Source organism: Jaculus jaculus, chromosome 16, assembly GCF_020740685.1.
Source record: "Jaculus jaculus isolate mJacJac1 chromosome 16, mJacJac1.mat.Y.cur, whole genome shotgun sequence".
NCBI lineage: Eukaryota > Metazoa > Chordata > Mammalia > Rodentia > Dipodidae > Jaculus > Jaculus jaculus.
This window is the reverse complement of record NC_059117.1, coordinates 12089952-12116340: the sequence shown is the minus strand read 5'-3', so window position 1 is coordinate 12116340 and position 26389 is coordinate 12089952. Positions and strand designations below refer to the sequence as shown.

Genomic DNA, 26389 nt, shown 5'->3' with positions numbered 1-26389 from the left:
TTGAGGCAAGCCCCCAACAGACTGCCTTTTATTTTAATGCGAGAGTGACAGAGAGAGAGAGAGAGAGAGAGAGAGAGAGAGAGAGAGAGGGAGGGAGAGAGAGAGAGAGAGAGACTGATGCTATAGGGCCTCACTGCAGCCGTGTGCACTCCCTTGTACATGTGTGCGATCTTGCGCACCTGTGTCACTGTGTGTCTGGCTTATGTGGGACCTGGAGAGTCAAACTTGAGTCCTTAGGCTTCACAAGCAAGCACCTTAACTATGCCATTTCTCCAGTCCCACAGAAAGGTTTTATATCCTAATTTTTGGAGCAAATTAATGAGTATTATCTGGTGAAGCATTCAAACTCCTAAGTCAGCCTGTCACCTCAGCACACTGGTGTGCTGAGCCTCAAAAATATCTTCTTGCTCTGGCTCAGGCTGACCTGTATGTATGTATGTATGGAGTCTCAGGGTGGCCTTGAACTCACGGCAATCCTCCTACCTCTGCCTCCCAAGTGCTGGGATTAAAGGCATGTACCACCACGCCCGGCCTTCAAAAATATCTTTTATCTACATTATTTATACATAGTGGCTGTGTATATATATACATATATATACACATATATATGTGTGTGTGTATATGTATGTATGTATACAAGTTTTCCTGTTTTAGAGAAAATCTTTCCTAAAATTATTTTTACATATAAAAATTCTTCTGTGTTAAGATAGGTATAAAGCAAAAAGGTAATGTTTAATATCGTCCAAGAACCAACACACCCAAGAAACAAAATCAACAACAACAACAACAAAACAAACCACTGTTAACATCATTAGCCAAGCTGCAGCACCAGCAGAACTACTTCACTTCCATCCTCACACTCGGAGACGCCTGCCATCATGTTATTGTCACAAATCAGGTCAGGCAGAGGGGCTGCTCAGAGGGCAACAGCTCAGTCAGAATACTGTCCCCAGGCTTGCATATGCCAAGTGGCTCTGTAATAGTCAAAGACAAAATCTGTTCTACCTCTTCAATTAAAATACCTTTACTTGGGCTGGAGAGATGGCTTAGTGATTAAGGCATTTGTCTGCAAAGCCATAGGCCCTCAGTTCGATTCCCCAGGACCCATATAAGCCAGATGCACAAAGGGGTGCATTCATTTGCAGTGTCTGGAGGCCCTGGCACACCCATTCTCTCTCTCTCTCTCTCTCCCTCTTTCTCTCAAATAAATTAAAAATAAAGTTTTAAAATACCTTTACTCAGAGGTTACCAAAGCCCTTAAAATGAAGGTTACTTTTCATTCTTCAGGTTTCTCTTTTCTTTCAGAAGGAAGAGAGGTTTATGAGGGTGTTTTTAAATTAAGGTGTAATTATTTTTCTTTCTGAGCCACTTTCCTGAGAAGGCAAAGAGAATGGTCAGAGGCCACCCACGCACTCACCATGACATCCCCCTTCAGCAGCTGGGCTGGCTCGATGGCAATGCAGATCCTGCTGGGGTTTTCTGAGCCAACATTGCTTGGGGATAAACAAGAAGGTAGATGGTTACACACTGTCAGTGCTTTCAGGACCATAACGCATGCTAAGAAAATAGCCATGTAGTTAAAAACTCAGAATTAGCACAAAATGTTCTAATGAGCCCAGAATCAATTCAATTCCCGAGAACCTACCCTAACAGAAATTCATAGAAAAGGATAAAGACAGGTCCAGGGCGTGCTCACCCAGGATCAAGGGCCCATGCAGGAGAGACCTGTGCTCACCAAAGACTGCCTCAGCTGGGAGGGAGATGCCAGCGTGGAGACAGGCCCCACTTCTGTGCAGTGCTGGTGGCACAGCTTCCAGTGCCATCGTGCGTGCGGGCTCCAGTGTGAACCCAGAAATGGGGCAATGGTTCTTTTGTTTGTTTTTTTTCAAGGTAGGGTCTCACTCTAGACCAGACTGACTTAGACCTCACTATGTAGTCTCAGGGTGTCCTCGAACTCACAGCGCTCCTACCACATCTGCCTCCCGAATGCTGGGATTAAAAGCATGCACTACCATGCCCAGCTGAGGCAATGGTTCTTGTTGAGTCCTAGAACGTTTGCCACCTTTACCCGTTTGTCTATCAATGCCCATAAAATGCCCTCCACATACATGGCAAACAGAACTCCAAAAGCCATGCAAATTCTGAAGATGTGTGTGCGTGGCTTTTGTCCACAGGGTGCAGGAGAGGCAATACCAGAGCGGAACCCTGTCTGGGGCTTTGCAAGAAGCCACCCGAAGCAGCCATGGCTCCTCTGCCCTGCAGACTGCACACCGGGTCTCTCAGTGGAGACAGCGGTGGTGGTAGGACGGAACACTTGCCGAGGGAAAGAGCTCAGCTGCCAGGGATTTCCCCTCTGCACCCTCTAAGGGGCCCCTGACATTCTTGGCCCAACTGCTCCACCTCATCCCACAGGACAGACAACCGGGCTCTGCCCCCATTCCCTGGGTCACCCGAGGACGAGCCAGGCACTCACTAGATACCAGATGTGTACACGGGCTGCATGGCTTGATAGAGCTTCAGAAAGGGCCGGCATGCTGAAAGAGAAGCGACCAGGTGAAGAGGGGAGCGGTGCCGCAGCACAGGAATGCAAACCCCACAGTGACACAGTTGGACCTTCATCCAAGGGGTGGCAGGAGCTTCAACTAGGGGGGCCAGGAAGCCTCGTCGCCAGCTGCAGCTCAGCAGGCTACTGATCCTGGTGACCAGAGGGAGTGCGCGCTTTGCAAGAGGAGAAAGGGAAGGGCAAGCACCCAGTGGGTGCAAGGAGGGAAGGGGACAGTGCTGACACCAGCCGGTGCTTGCTGTAAGCGCCTGCATGGAGTGAGGGAGGGGACCGGTCTGCAGCCATGGGCTGCGCAATGAGAAAATGGGATCCTGTGTGAGGGGAGGCTCTCGCCTTAACCTCAGTGGCCTGCCCGAGTTGTGTACTTGGGATCCAGCGGCTGCTTATTCCTTCTGTGATCCACTGCCTGGTCCAGTCTCCCAAAGCTGAAGCTCTGCCCACGTGACCAGGGCAGCTTGCTTAGGGTCCCGTCTGGGCCAGGTGGTCACTCACCTCCGCCGGTGTCGAAGCTGGGGGCTCCATGTAGGATGACGAAGTGCAGAAACAGGGGCGAAGCGTTCATCTTCACCGAGCCGGACAGCAGCCCGCTGAGGAACTGCACATACCTGCAGGAAGCAGAGGCTCAGGCTCGGCACCTCATTCAGGGCGCGGGAGTGGGGGGCGGGGGGGTGCACCTTGCCCCACTGCACACAAGAGGTGGCTGCAGGCCCACGCCCCAGGAGAAGCAGTCCATCCACAGCTCCGGGGGTTACAGACACTGTGCAGGGGATCCCACAGGCACAAGCATGGGCTCCTCCACCTAGGATGTCTCCTCACACCTTCCCAAGCCTCTTTGTCATGCAAGGCCAACACGTGGATAAAGTCACATGACAGCCCCAGCACCTCATTCCACCCACAGCTCCCGGCTCCTACACAGGAACCATGAGAAGCAGTGCCCTGAAAGGCCCTGACCTCCTGCTCTGCCCCTTACATCTCCGAATGGATCTTTCTCTGTCTCTCTCTTTTGAGGTAGGGTCTCACTCCAGCCCAGGTTGGCCTGGAACTCACTCTATAGCCCCAGGCTGGCCTTGAAGTCATGGTGATCCTCCTACCTCGGCCTCCAAGTGCTGGGATTAAAAGTATATGTCAGCTGGGTGTGGTGGCATATGCCTTTAATCCCAGCACCTGGGAGGCCAAGGCAGGAGGATTGCCATGAGTTCGAAGCCACCCGGAGACTACATAGTGAATTCCAGGGCAGCCTGGGCTAGAGTGAGACCCTGCCTCGAAAAAACAACAACAAAAAGTATATGTCACCAGTCCTAGCTTGGCTCTTTGTTCATGGTCCAGCTAAAAATCACCTACTGTGGGCCTAGAAGATGTGACTTTTGCTCTATGAACTTCAGGAATGCCACAGGCATCCAGGCTGACGATACACACGCTTTAGTGCACAGGGTCCTCATGTGGCAAGGCACTGACAGCAATGACCAGACAGGAGCTGGGACCCTGTCACCCTCCTGATGCTCCCCTGGCCTCTACCCTCCCTCCCGGGCTCTACCTCACATGCCTACTTGCTGCGGCCATGGCGCCCAGAGCCGACCAGTATCCTGGGGACCCTTTCGGCAGTCCCACTGCACGCATACAACCTCCACCATAACCTCGCAACACTTCTCTTGGAATCTACCTGCTTCCTTGTCTTTTTCCATCGAAGTAATGAAAAAGAGGGGAAAGAAACCGAGCAACCAAAGTCCCCCAAACACCTAACCATCTGTGCATATCTGATGCCAACAGCAGCACTAAGCAGGGAGTGACTGCCACACGGTCATCACACCTCCAAGTCCCTGTGAGAGCCAAGGACCACCCCGTCCATCCTGGGAGACAGAGTCACCTTACACTAAGGAAAAATTTTGAATGTCCACTGCACTCTGGTCTAGCCCCTTGTTCAAACAGCTGGGTTAGTAAACAAAGCAAACTGAGTAACAGGATGTTGTTGGTAAATATGTTTATAGTTTGCCCTCTTGGAAAATCTAAATAGAAAGTACTTGGAAGCCAGGCGTGGTGGCGCACGCCTTTAATCCCAGCACTCAGGAGGCAGTGGTAGGAGGATCGCCATGAGTTCGAGGCTAGCCTGAGACTCCACAGTGAATTCCAGGTTAGCCTAGGCCAGAGTGAGACTCTACCTTGAAAAACAAACAAACAAACAAACAAACAAAAAGTATATGGGCTGGAGAGATGGCTTAGTGGTTAAGCACTTGCTTGTGAAGCCTAAGGACCCTGGTTCGAGGCTCGGTTCCCCATGACCCACGTTAGCCAGATGCACAAGGAGGCGCACATGTCTGGAGTTCATTTGCAGTGGCTAGAGGCCCTGGTGCACCCATCTCTCTCTCTCTCTATCTGCCTCTCTCTCTGTCTCTCTCAAATAAATAAAAACAAATAAACAACAAAAAAAGTACTTGCTTCATTATAGGTACAATTCATAATGACAAGCAGGGTGTTTCAGAGTTTCAGCATTCTGGTGACAGATATTCTTGCTAGAAATAGAGCCAAACCTAATAAGTTGCAGAAGCCTGATTACTCCACAAAATTCAGGTAAGAAGGCTGTGGTTGCTTGGCCTCCCTATTGCTCCATGGGCTGATATGACAGCACAGTTTCCTAATCTCTGTCATATGCAGATACAGGAAGGATGAATCCACTCCGTTTAATAACCTGCATCCTACTCACAGTGAGACTCCATTCTCTTGGCTCCGCAGCCCTAAGCAACGGTAACAGACACCCTGGTTAGCACGGCTCTTCCTTTCCTGTGAGCTCTGGGTGGTCCTGGTCTGTAGGAAATCTGTGTTCTCAGCTTGTTCTTCCCTTTAGAGTTCCAGACCAGCATGGATTCTGTGGTCACCTAGGAGCTGCTGCAGGTGGCTGTGCAGTGGCCATTCAGGTGGGGTGACACTCTGGTCCCTCCTGGGCCAACAGGTCTACACCCAGGCATTAGGGGCAGCTGGTGCCTCTTTACATTTCCATACGAACTCAAAGCATGTTGTACCCCCACTCTCCTGGGGGAGACAAGCAGCCACTCTTCAGGAAGTTGCAGTCTCTCCTTGCCCAGAAGCCATGAGCTCCCGTTTAAACTGTGGACAGGGTGTCTTCAGGCGTGCCTGCTGATGCAGCTCGGCCAGGACGACTGCCCATGCGCCAGACAGCAGGGATTTTAAGGGGGAAAAAAAAAGACTTTTCTGCCAGACATGGTGAAATAAGCATGTAATCTCAACACACAGCAGGGTCACAAACTCAGGCCCGGCTTCATAGGGAGTTCAAGAACAGCTTGGACTACATGATACTCTATTTTCATAAATAAGTAAACGAACCATAAACAGCTACTTTTTCCATTGGGGAGCCACAAGATGACAACAGAATTCTGTTTCCCCACAGCTCCCTAATGAGGAAGCTGAAGTCCAGGGCTACATGCCCACTGAGGGCACATTCACTTTGGGAGGGAAGACCTCTTGAAGCCTTCCTTCCTTTAATGATCACTACTTTCCCATCCATCCACTAGGGGCTGCTCAGTTCACAGCTTAACACATCCAAAGAGAATCTGTGGTTAGCCCTCAAAGCTTACAAAGTGTACACCCATGGATTCAACCAACCCTAGATCAAAACTACTGAAGGAAAAACAAAAGCACCTGCATCTCTACTGAATATATACAGATTTTTCTCCTCTAATGACTCCCTATATAATATAGCATGACTATTTAAACCATTTACATTGCAATAGGTGTTATAAGTAATCTTGAGAGAATTTAAAATAGATGGATATTCTGCCATAAAGAAGAAAATTATGTATGACAGGAAACTATCATGTTAAGACCCAGAAAGACAAGTATTATGTCTTTTTCTTATATGCAGAATATAGCTTTTTGCAGATGTACCTACTTATCTATCGTCTATCTGATATGTAAATACAAGGAGGACTATTTGGGGGGAGGGGACCAGTGAGGGGGCACCATGGGATGTGACTGTGAGCATGGTACATGATACACATGTGTGAAAATGTCATAATGAAACCTATTATTTTATACACTAAATTAAAAAATTAGAAGTGCATATACAACGCAGGGGATGCACTCAGGCCGTTTCCTCTACGGCAGCTGGGCGTCTGCCGAGGACAGCACTCTTGGGAGCGCTGCATCCAGTCCCACGTGGCTAGTGATAATCAGAAGGCTCTGGAGCGCTCTTTCTCACTGTGTCGCCAAGAGCTGCTGAACAATTTGCTGGTACTGCTGCGCTTCTCAGCCACAAAACCTGAGCTTCTCCCTAGCTCTCAAGACATAATTATGAGCTTAACGTTGAAGTGATTGGTCCAGTCCATTGCATTCAGGTGACACTGAGATACACTGCCCTGAAGAGCGCACACACACACACACACACACACACACACACACACACACACACACACTCCTGGTCTCAAGCCCCACTCCCACCAGGGTTTACCTACAGTCATTTATTGTCTGGTGAACATCTTCTAACATGGGCACTGGGCAAAGTAACAGGAAAAGAGCCAGGAATGGGGACATCCCCCCAGACTTGTGTGCAGGGCACTAGCCCTGGAATGCACAACTCAATCCTGTGCCATTGTAAAACAAATACTACAGGTTCCAATGCGCAAGGTAAGGAAGCATAGGTGAAGGGTACAAGCACTTGAAAGCAAGATTTTCAGGCTGCAGAGATGGCCTAGCAGTTAAGGAGCTTGCCTGCAAAGCCAAAGGCCTGAGGTTCAGTTTCCCAAGACCCACAAAAGCCAGATGCCTAAGGTGGTGCACACATCTGGAGTTCATCTGCAGTGGCTGAAGGCCCTGGCATGCCCATTCTTTCTTTCCCTCAGTGTCTCCCTCTCTATCTCAAATAAATAATAAAATAAAATAAAATAATGAAATTTCCTACCTTTTCCGTTTCTCCTTCACACTATTAATATCATTAAAAATCAGTTGGGGGTGGTGGTGGAGAGATGGCTAGTGGTTAAGCGCTTGCCTGTGAAGCCTAAGGACCCCAGTTTGAGCCTCGATTCCCCAGGACCCACATAAGCCAGATGCACAAGAGAGTGCACGCATCTGGAGTTCGTTTGCAGTGGCTGGAGAGCCTGGCGTGCCCATTCTCTCTCTCTATCTGTCTGTGGCTCTCAAATGAATACATAAAATAAACAAACAAAAAATAAATAAAAATCTGTTGGGGCCATGCATGGTGGCACACACCTTTAATCCTAGCACTTGGGAGACAGAGGGAGGAGGATTGCTAGGAGTTTGAGGCCATCCTGAGACCATATAGTGAATTCCAGGTCAGCCTGAGCTAGAGTGAGACCCTACCTTGGAAAGAAAGAAAAAAAAAAAAAAAAAAAGAGGAAAAACCTGCTGGTTCTGTAAGGACATAAAAGATGATAACACTGGCCAGTTATCTGCACCTGGCGGGCGCTGGCATCCTGTGTGGACCGTGCCTTGTTAGTGCCTCATTTTCTATGTTGGATGGTTTATGAATGTTGTCATTTTGCAAACAGCTCAGTGGAAAAATAACACTCTGAGGGTTCAAAACAGAAGGACCGTTTAAACGGAACACTCATAACATGCTGGGGTACGCACCAGCAACCTCTTTCTGGGGCCTGCTGCTCAGAGCCAGGCTTCAACCTACAGGCCCACAACGGAGCCCACATTCCTCCAAACCTCGGCCTATCTGGGCAGAGATGGGCTAAGGTCACTGCACACGCCCACAGCAGAGCTCTCCACCTATGTCTGTCGGCACAGCCACGTCTGCAGCGAGAAAGCAGATGTCGACTTACATTACCTGAGAACCACTGGGGGTACGACTCTCTCCTCTCCAAGATGAGAACCCATTTCATAACTGCCTTGCTAATTCTTAGACAAGTTTCTATGTTTGGCTTAAAATGAAATTACAGTAAAGCAGTGAGCTTGGCTTGGCATGTCACCACCAACAGAAGAAGTGCATCTGGAAGGAACAATGTCTTTCACTGCCTCTCACCCACTCTACTCAGGCTCTTCTTGACTTCAGCCCAGAAGACCAAGGCAAGAGGAGAAAGTCATGCTCCCCCCATGGCTGTCGCCAACATTTCCAGGGCCCACGTGGAGCAGTAGGGGATGAAGCAGCGGACTTCATAAAACAGACATTTTCTTTGGCTACAGGAAGCTGATGCTATGGAGTAGGAGTCAAGCTACGGTGACTGAACATTTCATTTGTACTAATAAAGTTTTATTAAAACACAACCCTATCTCCATACTACATATGGCTGTTTTGTGTTAAAATAGCAGTGACACAGTCTGCAAATCCTGAAACATCTACCCTCCAACCTCTAGGTCAAGTTCACTAATTCCTGGCTTAGCAACAGATATGAGTTCCAACATGATCATGGAGATCAAAGCTTACTCCCCACTGCGGAAACCATAAGAGGATCCCAGGTTTTCCTCTTTGGGAATGAACTTAGTGTGGAGGCTTTAACCAGACATGGAGGGGGGCTGGTTCAAGACCTTACCTTTGGACAACAACCCCCTCTACCCCCGCATACCAATATTCTTAAGTAAGATCTAAAGGCAATGCACAGAGGTCAGAGGACATGCCTCTGCTGTCTTCATTTGTTTAAACGTTTAAAAAAAATAATCACACTTGTCTTTTCCTTTTGGCTGCAAGGATAGATACGTACCGCTTCTGGGAAGGCTGCATTAGAGCTGAAACTTTGTCATCATAAAACTTCTTCATTGCAAATCTGTCCAGGGCCTGGTCAGCACTAAGGAAGGAGACAGAGACAGGGTGGGGGGAGGCGGGGGGAGAGGGGAGGATGGAGAGAATAAACCACAATTGAGGGGCGTCTCCATCCCTCTCAAGGATGGGACACATGCCCTGCGTTTGTCAGAATCACCAGTTTCTTCCGGAAGTTTTATCTGTCCACAAACAACCCAACATTTCCCTGCAGGACTCCATTCAGTTCAGTGCAGGAGCCATGTCTGGGGGTCTGAGCTCCGACCTGCAGTAGCTGATCCTCCTCTAAGGGCATGACACTAGATGTGCCGCTGCTTGGCACAGCAGGAAAGGACATGGCTGAGGGTCCTTTGCAGACAGGTGGCAACTGTTCTGAGATGAGCCAGAGACCATGTGGAGGCAGGAAGCAAGCCCGGAATATGACCATAGTGTGCATCCCATTACTTCAGTGAGTCACTTCCAGGAATGCTGTGGAGGTTGAGGACACGGTAGCCTGGGTGGTTGGAGAGATATATGAGGAAGCTGGGGACAGAATGGCCTCGGTGGTTGGAGAGGTGTGTGAAGCTTCAGGGTCACACAGTTGCTTCTATGCTGAGTCCATAGAGGACACAGGTGCTTTCCAACAGCATGTCTGACCTTCAACTTTCCCTCTGCCATGCCCATACTCAATACAGCCTCCTGGGATTGTCCCTGCGGGACACTTCTAGGTGTTTTGGCGTGACTTCAGCATGTGGAACAAGACTGCAGTGAGACTTAACTACACAGACACGTCTGGGCCACAAGCTTTTTCAAACTCTGATAGAAACGTGAGCCCTCCACCTGGGGGGCGTGTGTGCCATGTAGAAAACGCCACACCCAGGAGCTGTGGGCATGACAAAGACTCAAATATGCAGGGATCAGGAAGACGAACGAAAATATTCAAAATCAAGTTTAATGTGATTAGCTTTCACTGAGTGCTGACCAATGGCTAACGCATTGCTTGTAAGGGGCTTGGCTGGTGAGGCTGCGGTCAGATGTGCACAAAACACTGCACATCTTTTAAGTTGAAGCACGTAGTTACATTCTCAACATATGACTTTCATGCTTCCCTTTTCTGGAATTTACTTATTTACTTAAATGCTGAGAATACCCATGGGCAGTAGGGACGTTTGTTATTAATAGGCTAAGATTAGCTCTGGCTTTGTCTTTGGAACTCCTTGTTTTTGTGGTGCTGACATAGTGTTTTCACTCTGGGACTTAAAGTCTGTTTTCAGCTGCATGTGGTTTGTGATTAAAGCCTTCAACAGCTGCTCCCTATGAATATGACCTAAAGAGGAATAATGTGGAAAGTATCAAACACACACATTCAACTTGGTATGCTGCGGGGGGGGGGGGGGGATACCTAATAATCAGAAACAATCCAGATTCCAAAGAAAAATAGAGGCAGCTTGATTAGAAAGATAAAACCAAACCAACAATGCTTACATACATGGCACTGTATTTTTGGAATGCAGAGCTGGACAACCAGAAGGGTGCCTGGAAGATAGGCTGGGTGGAGTTAATTTAGAATAGCAGGCGACAGAAACTGCAGCTGTCCAGCCCCTTACTGGAGAGCACTTCACAGTTACTCCTGCTCCACAGCAGCAGCAGTGGCTGCTTGAACATGGGTACTGACAGAAATTGTGAGCAGTGACACGAAACGTGAGTGCTGATGAAACGTGAGTGCTGATGAAACGTGAGTGCTGATGAAACGTGAGTGCTGATGAAACGTGAGTGCTGATGAAACGTGAGCACTGATGAAACGTGAGCACTGACACGAAACGTGAGCACTGATGAAACGTGAGCACTGACACAAAACGTGAGCAGTGACACAAAACGTGAGCACTGACACGAAACGTGAGCAGTGACACAAAACGTGAGCACTGACACGAAACGTGAGCACTGACACAAAACGTGAGCACTGACACGAAACGTGAGCACTGACACGAAACGTGAGCACTGACACGAAACGTGAGCACTGACACGAAACGTGAGCAGTGACACGAAACGTGAGCACTGACACGAAACGTGAGCACTGACACAAAACGTGAGCAGTGACACGAAACGTGAGCACTGATGAAACGTGAGCACTGATGAAACGTGAGCCCTGACACGAAACGTGAGCACTGACACGAAACGTGAGCACTGATGAAACGTGAGCACTGACACAAAACGTGAGCACTGACACGAAACGTGAGCACTGATGAAACGTGAGCACTGACATGAAACGTGAGCAGTGACACGAAACGTGAGCACTGATGAAACGTGAGCAGTGACACGAAACGTGAGCACTGATGAAACGTGAGCACTGACACGAAACGTGAGCACTGATGAAACGTGAGCACTGATGAAACGTGAGCACTGACACAAAACGTGAGCACTGACACAAAACGTGAGCAGTGACACGAAACGTGAGCACTGACACGAAACGTGAGCACTGACACGAAACGTGAGCACTGATGAAACGTGAGCACTGACACGAAACGTGAGCACTGATGAAACGTGAGCACTGACACGAAACGTGAGCACTGACACGAAACGTGAGCACTGACACGAAACGTGAGCACTCATGAGACGTGAGCACTGACACGAAACGTGAGCACTGACACGAAACGTGAGCACTGATGAAACGTGAGCACTGACACGAAACGTGAGCACTGACACGAAACGTGAGCACTGACACGAAACGTGAGCACTCATGAGACGTGAGCACTGACACGAAACGTGAGCACTGATGAAACGTGAGCACTGACACGAAATGTGAGCAGTGACACGAAACGTGAGCACTCATGAGACGTGAGCACTGACACGAAACGTGAGCACTGACACGAAACGTGAGCACTGATGAAACGTGAGCACTGACACGAAATGTGAGCAGTGACACGAAACGTGAGCAGTGACACAAAACGTGAGCACTGACACAAAACGTGAGCAGTGACACGAAACGTGAGCACTGATGAAACGTGAGCACTGATGAAACGTGAGCACTGATGAAACATGAGCACTGACACAAAACGTGAGCACTGACACGAAACACGAGTACTGATACTAAACGTGAATACCAATGCTATGCTGAGCCCTCCATAGGTCCACCTGCAATTCCCACCACCCAGGTGAGGACAGGAAGACACTCAGTGAGTGTCAGGAAGCTGGGACATGTGCTCAGTCCTCAGAGAGAGGGTTGCAGGGGCTGGGAAAGTGCTTTAAATGAACAAGGCTCCGCTCTGTGACTCAGCAGTGAGGGGACATTGCTCCCAGCAGAACTGCACTGCGGCAGACAGCTCCGCTCGGGTGGGCTCAGCTCAGAACCAGCAGAGCTAAGTGTGGTCTCGAACCAAATTCCTTTGGCATGACTGAGGGCTGATATGAGCTGGAATCTGGACATGCCTGGCACAGGCACAATGCTTATTTCACCCTGAGGGGCTCTGATTTTCACTCTGGAATCAGGTTTCCTCCCTGGCAGTCAGCAGCCTCAAAATTTGTTTCCAGAGAAAACATTCCAAAAGTCAAATTTCGCTCTTTCACGCTGCAAAGGAAAAGGTTCATTGGCTGACAGGACTAGGCTTCTGCTTCCTGGGGAGGAAGTGGCCACGGACGGGGGCTGTCACACCCCCACGACCTTTTCTCTTAAGTGCAGGGGCAGCACCCAGGGCCTTACCTGAAGTAGGCTGTACTTAGCTTCACCACAGCCCAAGAAGATTTTCTAAGCTGAATTTTGGCCTTAATGGAGACCCCAAAGCACAGTGGGGTACACAAATTGCTCACAGCCTAGAGAGCTGGCCCAGCACAGAAGCCCCGGGGACCTTATGCTGTCTATTGTGCCCAGCTGAGGAGAATCTCAGGAGTTTCTCAAAAATCCCCACAATTATTTATTGTTCCAGTTTCTAAGACTGACCCACACTGGGCTTCTCACACAAGGACATGAAGTCACACGCAATTTGCTCAAAATCTTACAGGCTGTACAAAGGGAATGATAATAACTGCCTCATGGGTTGCCTGGGATGATTTGGGGACAGAAAAATGTTCAGCAGATTTCCTATACTATGAAAAAGTTGTGGCTATCACCATCATATTTACAAGGTGTGAATGAATCTAGGGAGGACTTTTTTTTTTTAAATTATGACCACATTTACCTGTCTTCCTTTCACTAGAGAATAGCTGGGTTCACTTAGCTGACCTGTCTCTGTGGAACTTTTCAACATTAATCACACAGAAAGACCCCCGTAGGAACATGCCCTTTTCACCCTCCTCTGGTCGCTGGGCTTTAGCTGCACCCCGTTTCGGCACTAGAGGGTGAGGCGTGATCAGAAGGACTCCCAGCAGCACCCTCCCCACCCTGGGGCGTCAGCTTCCAAACCCTCAGGCAGCAAGCCCCCACGCGCACCGTACCTGGCCGAGACGCTGGTGAAGTGCATGTACGATGAGATGACCACTCCGATGCGGCCTTTCCCACCCTGCAGGAGACCAAAGAGGGGTCAGCATGTTCTAGAATCCCACAGTGGAGGCGCAATGCCACAGAAACAAGCCAGAGAGCTTGCACTAACCCTTCGGCTTCCTCATTCCGAAGGCTCCAGCACCACACAAAGGGACTCCAGCAAGAGCAGGTATGAACTGTGGAAGCCCCAGAGGGCATTTCCACACGGCAGCCACTCGCCCCTCCCCATGAGGCTGGGAACTGCAGCCATTAGCAGGACTTATTTCCCCACGGGAGGCAGGAGGGAGCGCCTTCTCAGGAGCTGGTGGTGAGAGCACTGTGCACACAGCTCACAAGGTAAGAACGCGGATTCTAGTGAGCTGGTGGCACCCCACACCAGTGTTCCACCAAACGCTGGGGCACCCCCACCCAGGCCCACCTCCTACACACAGAGGGCCCCGTCTCGGGCAGCTGCTGGGAAAAATCAATGCAACTACAACCACAGATACACACAGCCATCATCACTGGGGGAAGCTTCAGGACCGGCCACCTACACCCAGAACCAGACTGAACTGTGCCTTCTAGAACGTACTCTAGCACCTACTAACAGGGGCCAGCAAATCATAGCCTACAAACTGGCTCTGCCCACCACCTCTTTTCCTGCAATCTGTAAGCTAGGAATTATTTTCCCTTTTAAAAAGAAATATTTTATTTGTAGTTATTTGAGAGAGGGAAAGAGGCAGAGTGAGAGAGGGAGATAGAGAGAGAAAATGGGCACACCGGGTTTCCAGCATCTGCAAATGAACTCCAGATGCATGCGCCCCCTTGTACATCTGGCTTATGTGGATACTGGGGAATCAAACTGAGGTCCTTTGGCTTTGAAAGCAAGTGCCATAACCACTAAGCCATCTCTCTCTAGCCCCCTATTTTACCTTTTCAAGCCATGCAGAAAAAATTTTTTTTTTCAATTTAATTCTGAGGCATGTGAAAAATCACGTCAGTCTGAGAGTCAGCATGAGTGTGAGCATGAGGCGGCACCTCCCACACAGCTGAGCCAGTGCCACGGGAGCCTGGGTGCAGGGCTCGGCAAGACCACATGGCCGGCAGAGTCTGAAAAACCAAACCCTGACCTACAGAACCACATAAGAACCAACCAAACGAGGCTGCTGATCAGTAACGATAATTGTATGTTTTTTTTTGTTTTTTGTTTTTTTGAGGTAGGGTCCCACTCTAGCTCAGGCTGACCTGGAATTCACTATGGAGTCTCAGGGTGGCCTCGAACTCACGGTGATCCTCCTACCTCTGCCTCCCCAGTGCTGGGGTGAAAGGCGTGCGCCACCACGCCTGGCTTGTATGTTTTTATGAGGGAGAAAGAATTGGCGGCCAGGATCTCTACTGATCAGTAAGTATAATTGTATGTTTTTATGAGAGAGAGAATTGGCGGCCAGGACCTCTACTGATCAGTAAGTATAATTGTATGTTTTTATGAGAGAGAGAATTGGCGGCCAGGACCTCTACTGATCAGTAAGTATAATTGTATGTTTTTATGACAGAGAGAGAATTGGCAGGCAGGACCTCCAGCCCCTGCAATGGAACTTTAGACACACGCACCACCTTGTGCATCTGGCTTTCATGGATTATGGGGAGTCAAACCTGGGTCCTCAGGCTTCACAGGCAAATGCCTTGACCACTAACCCAGCTCTCCAGCCCTGATTGTATGTTCTAAGGCACTAGCCCACGTGCATGCTCAGCAAGTGCTCTGCCACTGAGCTGCATCCCTAACCTGCTAACTCTATTCTTGAAAGCAAATGGATGAGTAAATTCAAATCAAATTCTCATAAGTCAACCATCATATATGATCCCTCTGGGCTTTAAAAGGTAAGGGCATGCTTAACAGATGTTAATGAAGACATGAACCCTAGCAGTCATTGTATATAAAGCCAAATGTTTCTTGCATAAAAGCATATTTGCCTTGCAAACAGTTAACTTGGGTTTGGGAGAAGGCTTGGAGGACAACAAAGTGCTTGCCATGCAAGTGTGAACACATGAATTCAGCTCTTCAGATCCCACATGCAGAAAACAAGGGGATGTGAGGGCTAGCACCCGAAGGTGAACTCTCACCTCCCCCTACACGCTGTGGCCCAGGGGAGTCAGCTCGCACACACCAACCCCTCCGCTCCCCCAACAAACAAATGTTCACCTACACGCAAATACCACCTCAACCAAAACTATGCCTGCACCTGCTGGCCTTTCCTGCTGATACTGCCATTTTTAAAAATATGTATTTATTTACTTTCAGAGAGAGAATGAATGGGTGTACTAGGGCTTCCAGCCACTGCAAGTGAACTCTAGATGCATGCACCTCCTTGTGCATCTGGCTTATGTGGGTCCTGGGAAATTGAACCTGAGTCCTTTGGCTTTGCAGGCAGGAACCTTAACCACTAAGCCATTTCTCCAGCCTGAAATACCACTTTTCCAGATTAGAGGAGAGATAGACAGTATTAGAGTAACAGAGGAGACCCTGACATTCCACTCTCAATGAGACAGGTTTCCAGACAGAAAGCCACACAGGAAGTTTAACTTCAGAACTGAACTACCTTCTGGACCAAATGAACCCATCAGACATGGGCAGAACATGCCACTCAACAGCAGCAGACCATGCGTGTTTCTTGGTGGCTCTAAGAATGTCTTCTCCAATGGAGAGTGTGTGTGGGACCACAAAGTAACCCTCAACAGACTTAAGCAGGTTGAAATATCAAGTGTGTTTTCTGGCCACTATGGTAGGAAATTATAAATACGAGGCAGAAGGAGCCCTAGACAATTCCCAAACATGTGGGAGACAACATGCTTGAACAACAATCCAATCAAACAAGGACTTGAGCCATACAAAAATTAAGACACAGCATGCTAAATGTAAGGGACACAGCAAAATCAGCTCTTATAGGAAAAATTGCAGCAATAAACACCAACATGTAAAAGACAAGAGGTCACAAATACCTGAGAACCTCACTTTACACTTCAGGGAACTAGCAAAAGCACACAATGCACCTGAAGTTAACAGAAGGATGGAAATAATAAAGATCAGATCAGGTAAACAGGGCTCAGAAAAGTAGAAAAGATCAACAAAAACACTGTTGTTTTTAAAAAGGTAAACAAAATAAGGAAACCTTCATCATCTAGACTAAGAAGAATGAAAACAGGACTGGAGGGATGGCTTAGTGGTTAAGGTGCTTGCCCGCGAAGCCTAAGGACCCAGGTTCGACTCCCCAGTACCCACATGAGCCAGATGCACAAGGTGGCACCTGCATCTGGAGTTCATTTGCTGTGGCTGGAGGCCCTGGTGTGCCCATTCTCTTTCTCCCTCTCTCCTTCCCTCCCTCCCTCTCTCTGTCTCTTCCTCTAATAAATAAATAAGCAATTAAAAAATAAACAGAAATGCAAAAGGAGATGCCACAGGCAACAGCAGAGACACAAGGCCAAGTGCAGAGCAGGGAGCTGCACACTGGACAAGATGAGTCAAGTCTTAGAGGCGCCCATGCCCCCGGCAGCTCCAAGCACGCGGACTTCGACCAGACTGAGGAGCCCGTCAGAGAAGAGCCCAGTGCCACGTGCGCCTTCAGGGTGGAATTGTACCAAGCACCCAAAGACGCCAATACTCTGGTATGAAGCCTACATGTAGATGCTTCAGGTCGTGGTGCAAGGAGCTGTCTCGGCGTGAGTGGGAACAGCTACGGATGTGCACGTGTGAAGCTTTGAACCCAGCAGGGCATGACTTCTCCCTCAGCACATCTCCTGGCTCATGGCTTATTTAATTAAAAAAAAAAAAAAAGTAGTAGTAGGCAGAATCGGCTTGCTCACGGCTTTGGTCTTTTAAAGCAGGTGACAATCTTTTGGGCTTGCACAGTTCTGCTCTGACTTTAATAGAAGCCATAGGCTTTGCTGCAGCAGACTCCCAAACAAGGGGTGCAATATGTAGGAAATCCCCAAAAAGTGCAGCTTATTCAGCTCAGTCGACAGTGGGACGGGGGGGGGGGAGATGAAGGGGGCTGAGTGGCAGGAAGTTAACTATATCCACAAAGCACACCCCTTGGTAGCAAGCAGGAGAATGGCCACACTCTGCTCTTGCCCAGGCCAGGCTTAGCTCTCTTAGTGATTCCTGTTATGGATGGAAGAATGTGTACTCTGCGCAGCAGGCAGACTTTGCCCCTCAGCCATGGTGATGGTGAGCCTTAGACAACACAGACAGCAGCAATTTCAAACTGGAATTGAGAACTTAGCCCTCATGGCATGTTTTCTGGGTACTTCAAAAGTGGCTTAGAAGCCAAGAGTGGTGGCTCACACTTTTAATTTCAGTAGTAAGGAGACTGAGGTAGGAGGATTGCTGTGATTTCAAGGCCAGCTAGCCCAGGATAGTGTCTTGAGTTTCAGGTCAGCCTAGGCTAGAGTGAGACTTGGCCTTTAAAAACAAAAAAGTGGCTTAAGCAATGGGCACACCATGCAGGCAAAGTTTCAATGAGCTCCTGGTGGCTCCACTGTGGAAAGCCCCAAACTACTTGGGGAATGGAGGTGTTTCAAACATTTCTAGATGTTAATTTCATCATGAGGAGTCTATATGTTTCAAATCATATTGTATAAGTCATTTCAATTTCGTTAAAAATTTTGAAATGGGAGCCGGAGAGATGGCTTAGCATTTTAAGATGTTTGTTTGCAAAGCCTAGGGACCCAGGTTTGATGCACAAGGTGGCAAATGCATCTGGAGTTTGTTTGCAGTGGCTATAGACCCTAGTGTGCCCATTCTTTCTCTCTCTCTCTATCTCTCTCAAATAAATAAAATATTTTTAAAAATTGAAATGGCTGGGCATGGCGGTTGCATGCCTTTAATCCCAGCACTGGGAAGGTAGAGGTAGGAGGATTGCCATGAGTTGGAGGCCAGCCTGAGGCTTAATGAATTCCAGGTCAGCCTGAGCTACACCAAGACTCTACCTCGAAAAACAAACAAACAACAATAATAATAATAAAAAAGAATGAGTAAATGAGTAGAGTGGAATGGAGGGTGAATGGCTTTGAAAAGTCTAGCAACAGCAGAACCATTAGTCCTGTGAACTCTAAAACCAAACTCTGCAGGCTTAGGGACTCTTTTTGCTCATTCTTTAAGGGTTAGCAGGAAAACTTAACAGTAAACCCCACGTCGCAGCAGCTACACTTGGCATGGTAGCATCGGCTTACACCTGTGACTGGCACTGATCTCCATCCACCTCATACCTCAAATGCCAGCAGCCTAGCTGGTCCCAGAGCCCACGAGTGCAGGAGTACTCACCCTGCAGTGGATGACGACCACGTGCTGAGGGTCGCTGTTCAGCCAGGACTCCTGGACCTTGCAAATAGTACACATCTTGTCAAGGGGCGGGGCGTGCAGCTCCGGCCAGCCCACGTCCATGATCTGCAAAGAGAGAAGAGCTAGCTGCCTCAGTTTCAATTGCCCAACCCTTCTCAGGTAATCTCATGATGGCTTCTTTCACTGATTCATATAATTCACTCGGGTGTCACAGCAGATGCTCTGCAGCCGTCTTCTGAAAATGGAATGAACCTTATGGCCAGATCCTACCTACTCCTCTTCCAGGGATTTGTTCTTTTATAGCTGGAGAGATGTCAAGAGAGGCCTTTCACAGGCACTAATGGTGCAGAACTGACTGGGGAAGGACCAGAGACCTCCAAGATCTGTAACAGCAGTATAGGACCCACGCTCCGCCAATCGTCTTCCACTCCAGCTCAAAAGCAAGTCTGGCAGATACAGCTAGCCTAATTTCTCCCATGCTATGGAGACAACACTTGAGGGACAGAGCTCCTCCAAATACAAAGAGGAAACGTCCTCAAACCTGAATGCTAGTTTGCCGAAAGTCACTGAAGAAGGCTGCTGTGCCCAAGAGCCAAAGTTTGCAACCATTCTTAGCAGATCCACACAGGGCTGCTGCTTTTCTGGCATTGTCTTAAGGGGAAGGCAAAGCAGAGCTCTATCACAGCATGAAAGTGTTGGAAGGTGTGTACAACTGACGAAGCAGGCGCCATGACAGTTCCATGGCTCCATGTGCCCAGCATAGCCGCGACACTATCACATATAAATTCTATAGTATGCTTTTGTTAACTAGCAGGTTGAAGACCCCTTATTCAATTTTGAATACTGACAGGGGTGGGATACCTCCCAGTGAATTGTTGGTCAGAGAGACCCTTGATGCCTCCCAAAACAATATAGGCTATTGCCAAGGCTCTTAGTTCCCCACCAAAACTATATGGTGAGACCCTGCTGCTGAAGACTCCACATGCTTGGGCTGCAGGTCACTGAGAAATAGAGCTGGGGCTGAGCTGGAAACCTCCTCCATGTTTACCAGCTGTCAATATGCTGGAAAGTTCTATGCACCATGCTGGGAGGAGAAAAGTCATCAATAGCGCTAACCCTGTAAGCTACGTAGCTGGCCAGCTAGGCAAGATGTGCCCAACTGGTGCAATGGTGGAATAGCTGTCATGGGGGAAACCACCTGCTCTCTGATTGGACTTGAGGTAGGCCTACTCCCTGGAAGGGAATTCCTGCCTGGCACTGAAAACCTAACCAAAAGCCCATGACTAGTAAGGTCATAATCCCTAGGTGGGGAAATTACATCTGTTGTTTGGCTAAATGGATATATCCTGGCCACTAAGCTGCACTCTAAATATTTTTGTTTATGCCCATGTATTAATGCTACCTTCACTTTTGGTTAGAGAAGCTTTCTTTTTCAGATGATGGTGACCAACAGGGTGACTCAAAACTCAGCAAAGTGCTGAAAACAAATGGCAATGGAGTGTTTAGCACTAAATAAGACATCTCTATTATACCCTCCGAGGCTCAGAGAGCATTTGTGGAAGACGGAGTAGAAAGAATGTAAGAGCCAAAGGTTGAACAGGAATGCTTTAGACACAAAATGGGCAAAAAATAATGACACGAAAAATAATATGACACAAAAATACTATGAGGTCTAGGGCTGGAGAGATGGCTTAGCGGTTAAGCGCTTGCCTGTGAAGCCTAAGGACCCCGGTTCGAGGCTCGGTTCCCCAGATCCCACGTTAGCCAGATGCACAAGGGGGCGCACGCGTCTGGAGTTCGTTTGCAGAGGCTGGAAGCCCTGGCGCGCCCATTCTCTCTCTCTCTCCCTCTATCTGTCTTTCTCTCTGTGTCTATCGCTCTCAAACAAATAAAATAAAAAAATTAAAAAAAAATACTATGAGGTCTAAATAAATAAATAGAAGAGGGACTAGTTAGGAGTTCATGGAGGGAGATAGGAGGTGGGACAAAGGAAGGTGGTGAGGGGGGATTATGGGCAAGGTACACTATGTTCAGAGATTGTCAATGAAAAGTTAAAAAAATTTTTTTTTGAATATTTACAGAAACTAGCGGTCAAGTATCTACAATCTGTAAACACCAAATCTGCAATGCACCAAAATCTGAAGACTTCCTAAACATCCTGTGCTCAGTTTCAGATGTTTGAACATTCTGTATCGTGAATTTCTGGAGGGATGTGCAACCTGGATTTTCATACTCTTATGGATGCAAAACTTTCCAACATACAGTGTGTACACACACACACCCATTATATACACACACAGTCTTCTAATTTTTTTATTTTTCACTAAATTTTGCTATTGAATGGAATCACGGAAGGGGGGACAGAATTATGAAGAGGTGTCAGGAAATGAGAGACATTGTCACAGTGATGGAAGGTTCTGTCCCTTGGTTGTGATAGCTAAAGTAGCAGGAAAGTACACAAGCGCTCTTGCGTATGTAAGCTACTGACATGTGATTGAAATCTGTGGGCTTTAGGGAGGTTACTTTCCTGGCATTGGTATTTTAGTCTAAGTTGAGTGTCATCCAAAATGTTTGAATTTTGGGTGCTTTAGATTTGGGCACAGTTGGGTGTGCACAGTAGTATTTTCTTTGTTTCTTTAAGGTAGGGTCTCACTCTAGCCAAGGCTGTTCTGGAACTCACTCTGTAGCCACAGACTGGCCTAAAACTCACAGAGATCACCCTACCTTATCCTTCCACATGCTGGGATTAAAGCTGTGCACCACCGCGCCTAGCTAAGATATTTTTGGGATGAGACCCAACTCTGAAGCTTATGTATCATATACTTGTAGCCTAAAGGTAATTTTACATGGTATTTTCAATAATTTTGTATATAAAACAAAGTTTCCAAGAAGTGGCATTTTTTCCACTTATGGTGCCATACTGGCACTCAAACAAGTTTTATCTTTTGAATATGTTGAATTTCAACTTTTTAATAATTCTTTCATTTTACAAGTTGCTGCCACTAAAGAAGACATGGTAAGGGGCATATGGATCTCTATGAATTAGGTTTGCAATTTCCTATGAATCTATACTTTAAATTAAAACATAACCATGGGCTTACAAGAAGCAGAACAAATGCTGCTTCCATTTTACAAAAGCCAGAACATTAAGCCGGGCGTGGTGGTGCATGCCTTTAATCCCAGCACTGGGGAGGCAGAGGTGGGAGGATTGCCGTGAGTTCGAGGCCACCCTGAGACTCCATAGTGATTTCCAGGTCAGCCTGGGCTACAGTGAGACCCTACTTCAAAAAACCAAAAAAATAAAAAATAAATAAATAAATACTTTTTTTTTTTAAGTCAGAACAGAAAGACAGAAACTTCATACCTTCGGGTTAAGCTTTGCAAGGTCGTATCTCTTTTCTGAAAGGTTTAGTACCTGCAGAGGGGAGAGAAGATTTTTAGACACATCATGGACCCGGAAACAAAAGAGAAAGCACCGTAGTGCTTCACACGGAGTTGCTGCCAGGGCTCAAGAACTGTAGCTACAGAACAGAAACAAAGTAAGCAGGGTAAGGATGGCACCCTAAATCCTACGTACATCCTGTGCTCCACGTTTATTAACTAGGGACAAAGCATGCAAGTTACTTTTCACCTTTTTAAAAATCCTATTGGTGCTGGGCGTGGTGGCGCACGCCTTTAATCCCAGCACTTGGGAGGCAGAGGTAGGAGGATCGCTGTGAGTTTGAGGCTACCCCGAGGCTACCTAGTGAATTCCAGATCAGCCTAAGCTAGAGTGAGACCCTACCGTGAGAAATTAAAAAAAAAAAAATCCTATTGGTGGGCTGGAGGAAAAGGTTTAGCAGTTAAGATGCTTGTCTGCAAAACCAAAGGACACTGGTTCAATTCCCCAGGACCCACATAAGCCATATGTACCACAGGGCTCATGCATGTGGAGTTCGGTTGCAGAGGCTGGAGGCCATGGCGTGCCCATTTTTTCTTTCTCTCTCTCTTTCAGATAAATAAAACTTAAAACAAATAAATAAATACATTAAAAAATCCTATTGGCTACAAAATATTCTAATTCACAGGATGTGTACACACATATGTCTAGGGCACAGCTCTTCCCAGGCTTGCTCCGGGAAGGGCAAGGGGAAGGAGGGGCAGTCACTCTTCCACGTGGGAGCCCAGGTATGGCGAGAACTGAGCTCAGGATGTGCACACAGCCTCCCCCACCAAGGTCACCAAGAAACGACAGCAGTCTATGGGATCTTGCTAAATATTCAAGTTCAGCAAAATACTACAAGAGCACTCCAGCAACAAGGGAACATAAGGCTACCCAAACTGGCCTGAGAGAAGTGGACAGTGTCCCTCCCAGAGCAAAGGAGGCCACCTGTGCCCTTACATGATGAATGACTCTTTCATAGGTGGCCACAGCTAACCCTGAGCCCACTCAGTGTCAGCCTGCTCCTTCCTTGTGGCCCAGGACACTACTGCCTCACAAGATGTGCTAATATGCGCATCTTCCATGAGTGGCTTGTGGGTTCAGGGACTCTTTTGTTTCCATTTCTGTTGCAGGAATATGGGAGTGGGAAAAAAAAAAAAGATGAGTATGTCCTTTGGTCCTTTCAAAGGACCTTAAATACATCGGAATCTTTCTTTAGACTTTTTTAAAAAGGTGGGGGGGAAGGTTGGAGGAATAGTTTAGCGGTTAAGGCACTTGCCGGCAAAGCCAAAGGACCCAGGTTTGGTCTCCCCAGGACCTACGTAAGCCAGACGCACAAGGTGGTGAATCCATTTGGAGTTTGTTTGCAGCAGCTAGAGGCCCTGGCATGCCCATTCTATCTCCCTCTCCCTTCCTCTCTCTCTCTCTCAAATAAATAAATAAAGAAAAATATTTTAAAAAAGGATCCTTATCACATAACAATTAAGAGATGCCTGTGTAGCCAGTGTGTGGGGTCTCTGACAGAGCCACACAAATGAATGGGCAGAATGGAGTCCAGGTCCAACCAGCAGCCCCAACCCTCAGGCTCTCAGCAGTCTCTTTGGGGAGGATGGCTGGGGTAGGGGTGAGGATTTGGTGACAAGGCTTCCCAAGAAGGAAGTAAGGTCTTAGAGAAGTCCCCTCCCTGTATAAGAACAGACGCAGCTCTGGAGGGGAGCCCACCTGAGAAGTGTATCTTGGGATTAGGACACCACTGATCCCCCAGGAGCAGGCCAGGCCTCGGGCAGAGGAGGGGTCGGAACCCTCAGTGGAGGTGTTGGGAGACTCCAGTGTAACACTACAGAGAAGTCGCTTGGAAACCAAAGGCTGGGCAGGCTGCTTTGAAAGTGGACAGGGTCAATGCCCCATTCTGCCATGGGTCCCCACTGAGCCCAAGTCTAGTCACAGGGTGATAAGGGTGACAATAGCCTCCTTGTTGGCTTAGGTAAGATTAGCTTTCTGTAGATAAGGCGGCAGGAAGAGAGAAGGTGTTAGGAAGTGTAATGTAATCCTAGCAGTTATTACAACTGCTAGAAAAGAGGCTCCTTGAGGATAACAGCCCTGGGAAGAAAACAGGGCTGATCAGAGGGAAAGGAGGGTTACAAGCTATTCTTCTACTGCCGCCCTAACATAATAGCTCTAGTCACGCAACAAAAGGCGGGAAGGGGTGCTTTCTGATGCCAGGGAGGTCACCAGGCACCAGTCTGGGAATCCTCTGCAGCACAAAGAGCCAGACTCACTGAGATGCCATGCTCACTGTGGACAGAGACAACCCAACAGGACACGCGAGTGTCTGCCGCCCCGACACCCACCACACAGCCTGTACCCAGAGACCCCTGCGCCGTGACGCCAGGCAGTGGCTACAGGGAGCCCGGCCCACTCACCAGGTAGTTGTCCCCGTGCTTGGACTTGAGCATGCGTGTGACCGCCTGCAGGTCGCGTACGTAGGACTCCTCGGAGCAGCCGGCAGGGAAGGACACCGCAATGATGCGCTCCGTGATGTAGGTGAGATCCAGCTCATGGCTGTTCTCCATCGTGGGGCTGGGCACCTCCGGCCTACGGGAGGACAGGAGACAGTCAGCAAACTGGGAGAAGATGCCCTTCCCCTCTAGCGTTTATGAGGAGAACCTGCTGCAGGCATTTCTACACCGTCCTCCACTCGCTGGAGGGGAGCGCAGGGTCTCATGGAGAGCATGACCGTGTCCACACAAACCACCAGCCAGTACTGGGAATGCGCAGAGAAGCAGCCGGCGCCGTGCTGCGGCCGGGGCAGGAAGCACAGAGACACGCGGGGAGGCCGGCCAGATGCCTTGCAGAAGTCACTGTGACCGCTGCAGAGCATCAGGGTCAGCTGAGGCAGGCTGGAGGAAGCACATCTCCCACAGTAAGGATGGTGTAGGCAGGGGACACAGATGCCAGCAGCAGGAAGGCCCCTCCCAGCCCATCTCCATGTAGCCTTCGAAGAAGAAGGTCACTGGGAAGAGGCTGAACAGGACAGGTCCTGCGGGCCCCATGGAGTCCAGGGATGGAGCTGGACCCAACCCTGGAGAGCTGGTGAGCTAGGGGGCAATTTCAACAGCTGCAGGTTGAAAGTGGGGGTTCTTCTTTCCTACTTGAATTTTATGTGTGTCTCTGTCTCTGTCTTTTGGAAAAATTCAAAAATCAGAGAAAATGGCAAATGTCTAGGTGCCTATCATCCCACTTCAAGATTACCAGTTCCCAGCCAGCTTTTGCCCATTAACACCCCCAGTAATTTCTTCAACTGCTTTCAAGCAATCTTGGATATTATTTCATTAAAAAAAAAAACAAACTCTAACAGATTTCCAGATGATCTTATGAAACTTTATACGATGCCATCATATCTAAAAAATAGAAACAGTAACACCAAATATCCGATATGATAAATGTGCTTCCAGCAGCTGATTTGTTTAAATATTTCCCAGGATTTCTTCCTACAGTTGACTTGTTAAAATATTTCCCAGGATTTCTTTCTTCTCTCTTTCATCAAACTTGGTCATGAGAGTTTTGACTAGTTTTCAAAATAGCTGAGCATTTTAAACACTAATCCAAAAGTATGCATCCTCCTACAACCACCACAATCCACAAAGGAGCACCCCTCCCCAAGGTTCTAGTGTGCGGACGGGCGGAGGTTGACCCCCAGAGGCCCTGCTGCAGGGGCTCTCCCTTCAGTGCACACGAACCCATTCCTCACCAGCCAGTCGTACAGTCAGACCTCACAACTTCATTACTGAAAGAGGACAACTGCTTCCACAATCCAGGCTTCTGATGTTAGAGTACCAATTCCAAAGTGAATATAAGACATGAGTATTACCTCCAATGATTAATTCTTAAAACAGAAAAACAAGGCTGGG

The 26389-nt window shown here is 48.2% G+C and overlaps 1 protein-coding gene across 1 annotated transcript in view; it reads right to left on the bottom strand.

Moving 5' to 3' along the window:
* Positions 1-26389, bottom strand: part of Tns3 (tensin 3) — a 249025-nt gene that overhangs the window by 101705 nt on the left and 120931 nt on the right. The window contains exons 5-12 of the mRNA XM_045136218.1: positions 24902-25073; positions 22422-22472; positions 19040-19162; positions 13698-13762; positions 9235-9318; positions 3056-3168; positions 2474-2534; positions 1418-1493 (exon numbers count right to left, since the gene is read on the bottom strand). Coding sequence (XP_044992153.1) covers positions 1418-1493; positions 2474-2534; positions 3056-3168; positions 9235-9318; positions 13698-13762; positions 19040-19162; positions 22422-22472; positions 24902-25073 — 745 coding nt within the window. The remainder of the gene's footprint in view (positions 1-1417; positions 1494-2473; positions 2535-3055; positions 3169-9234; positions 9319-13697; positions 13763-19039; positions 19163-22421; positions 22473-24901; positions 25074-26389) is intronic.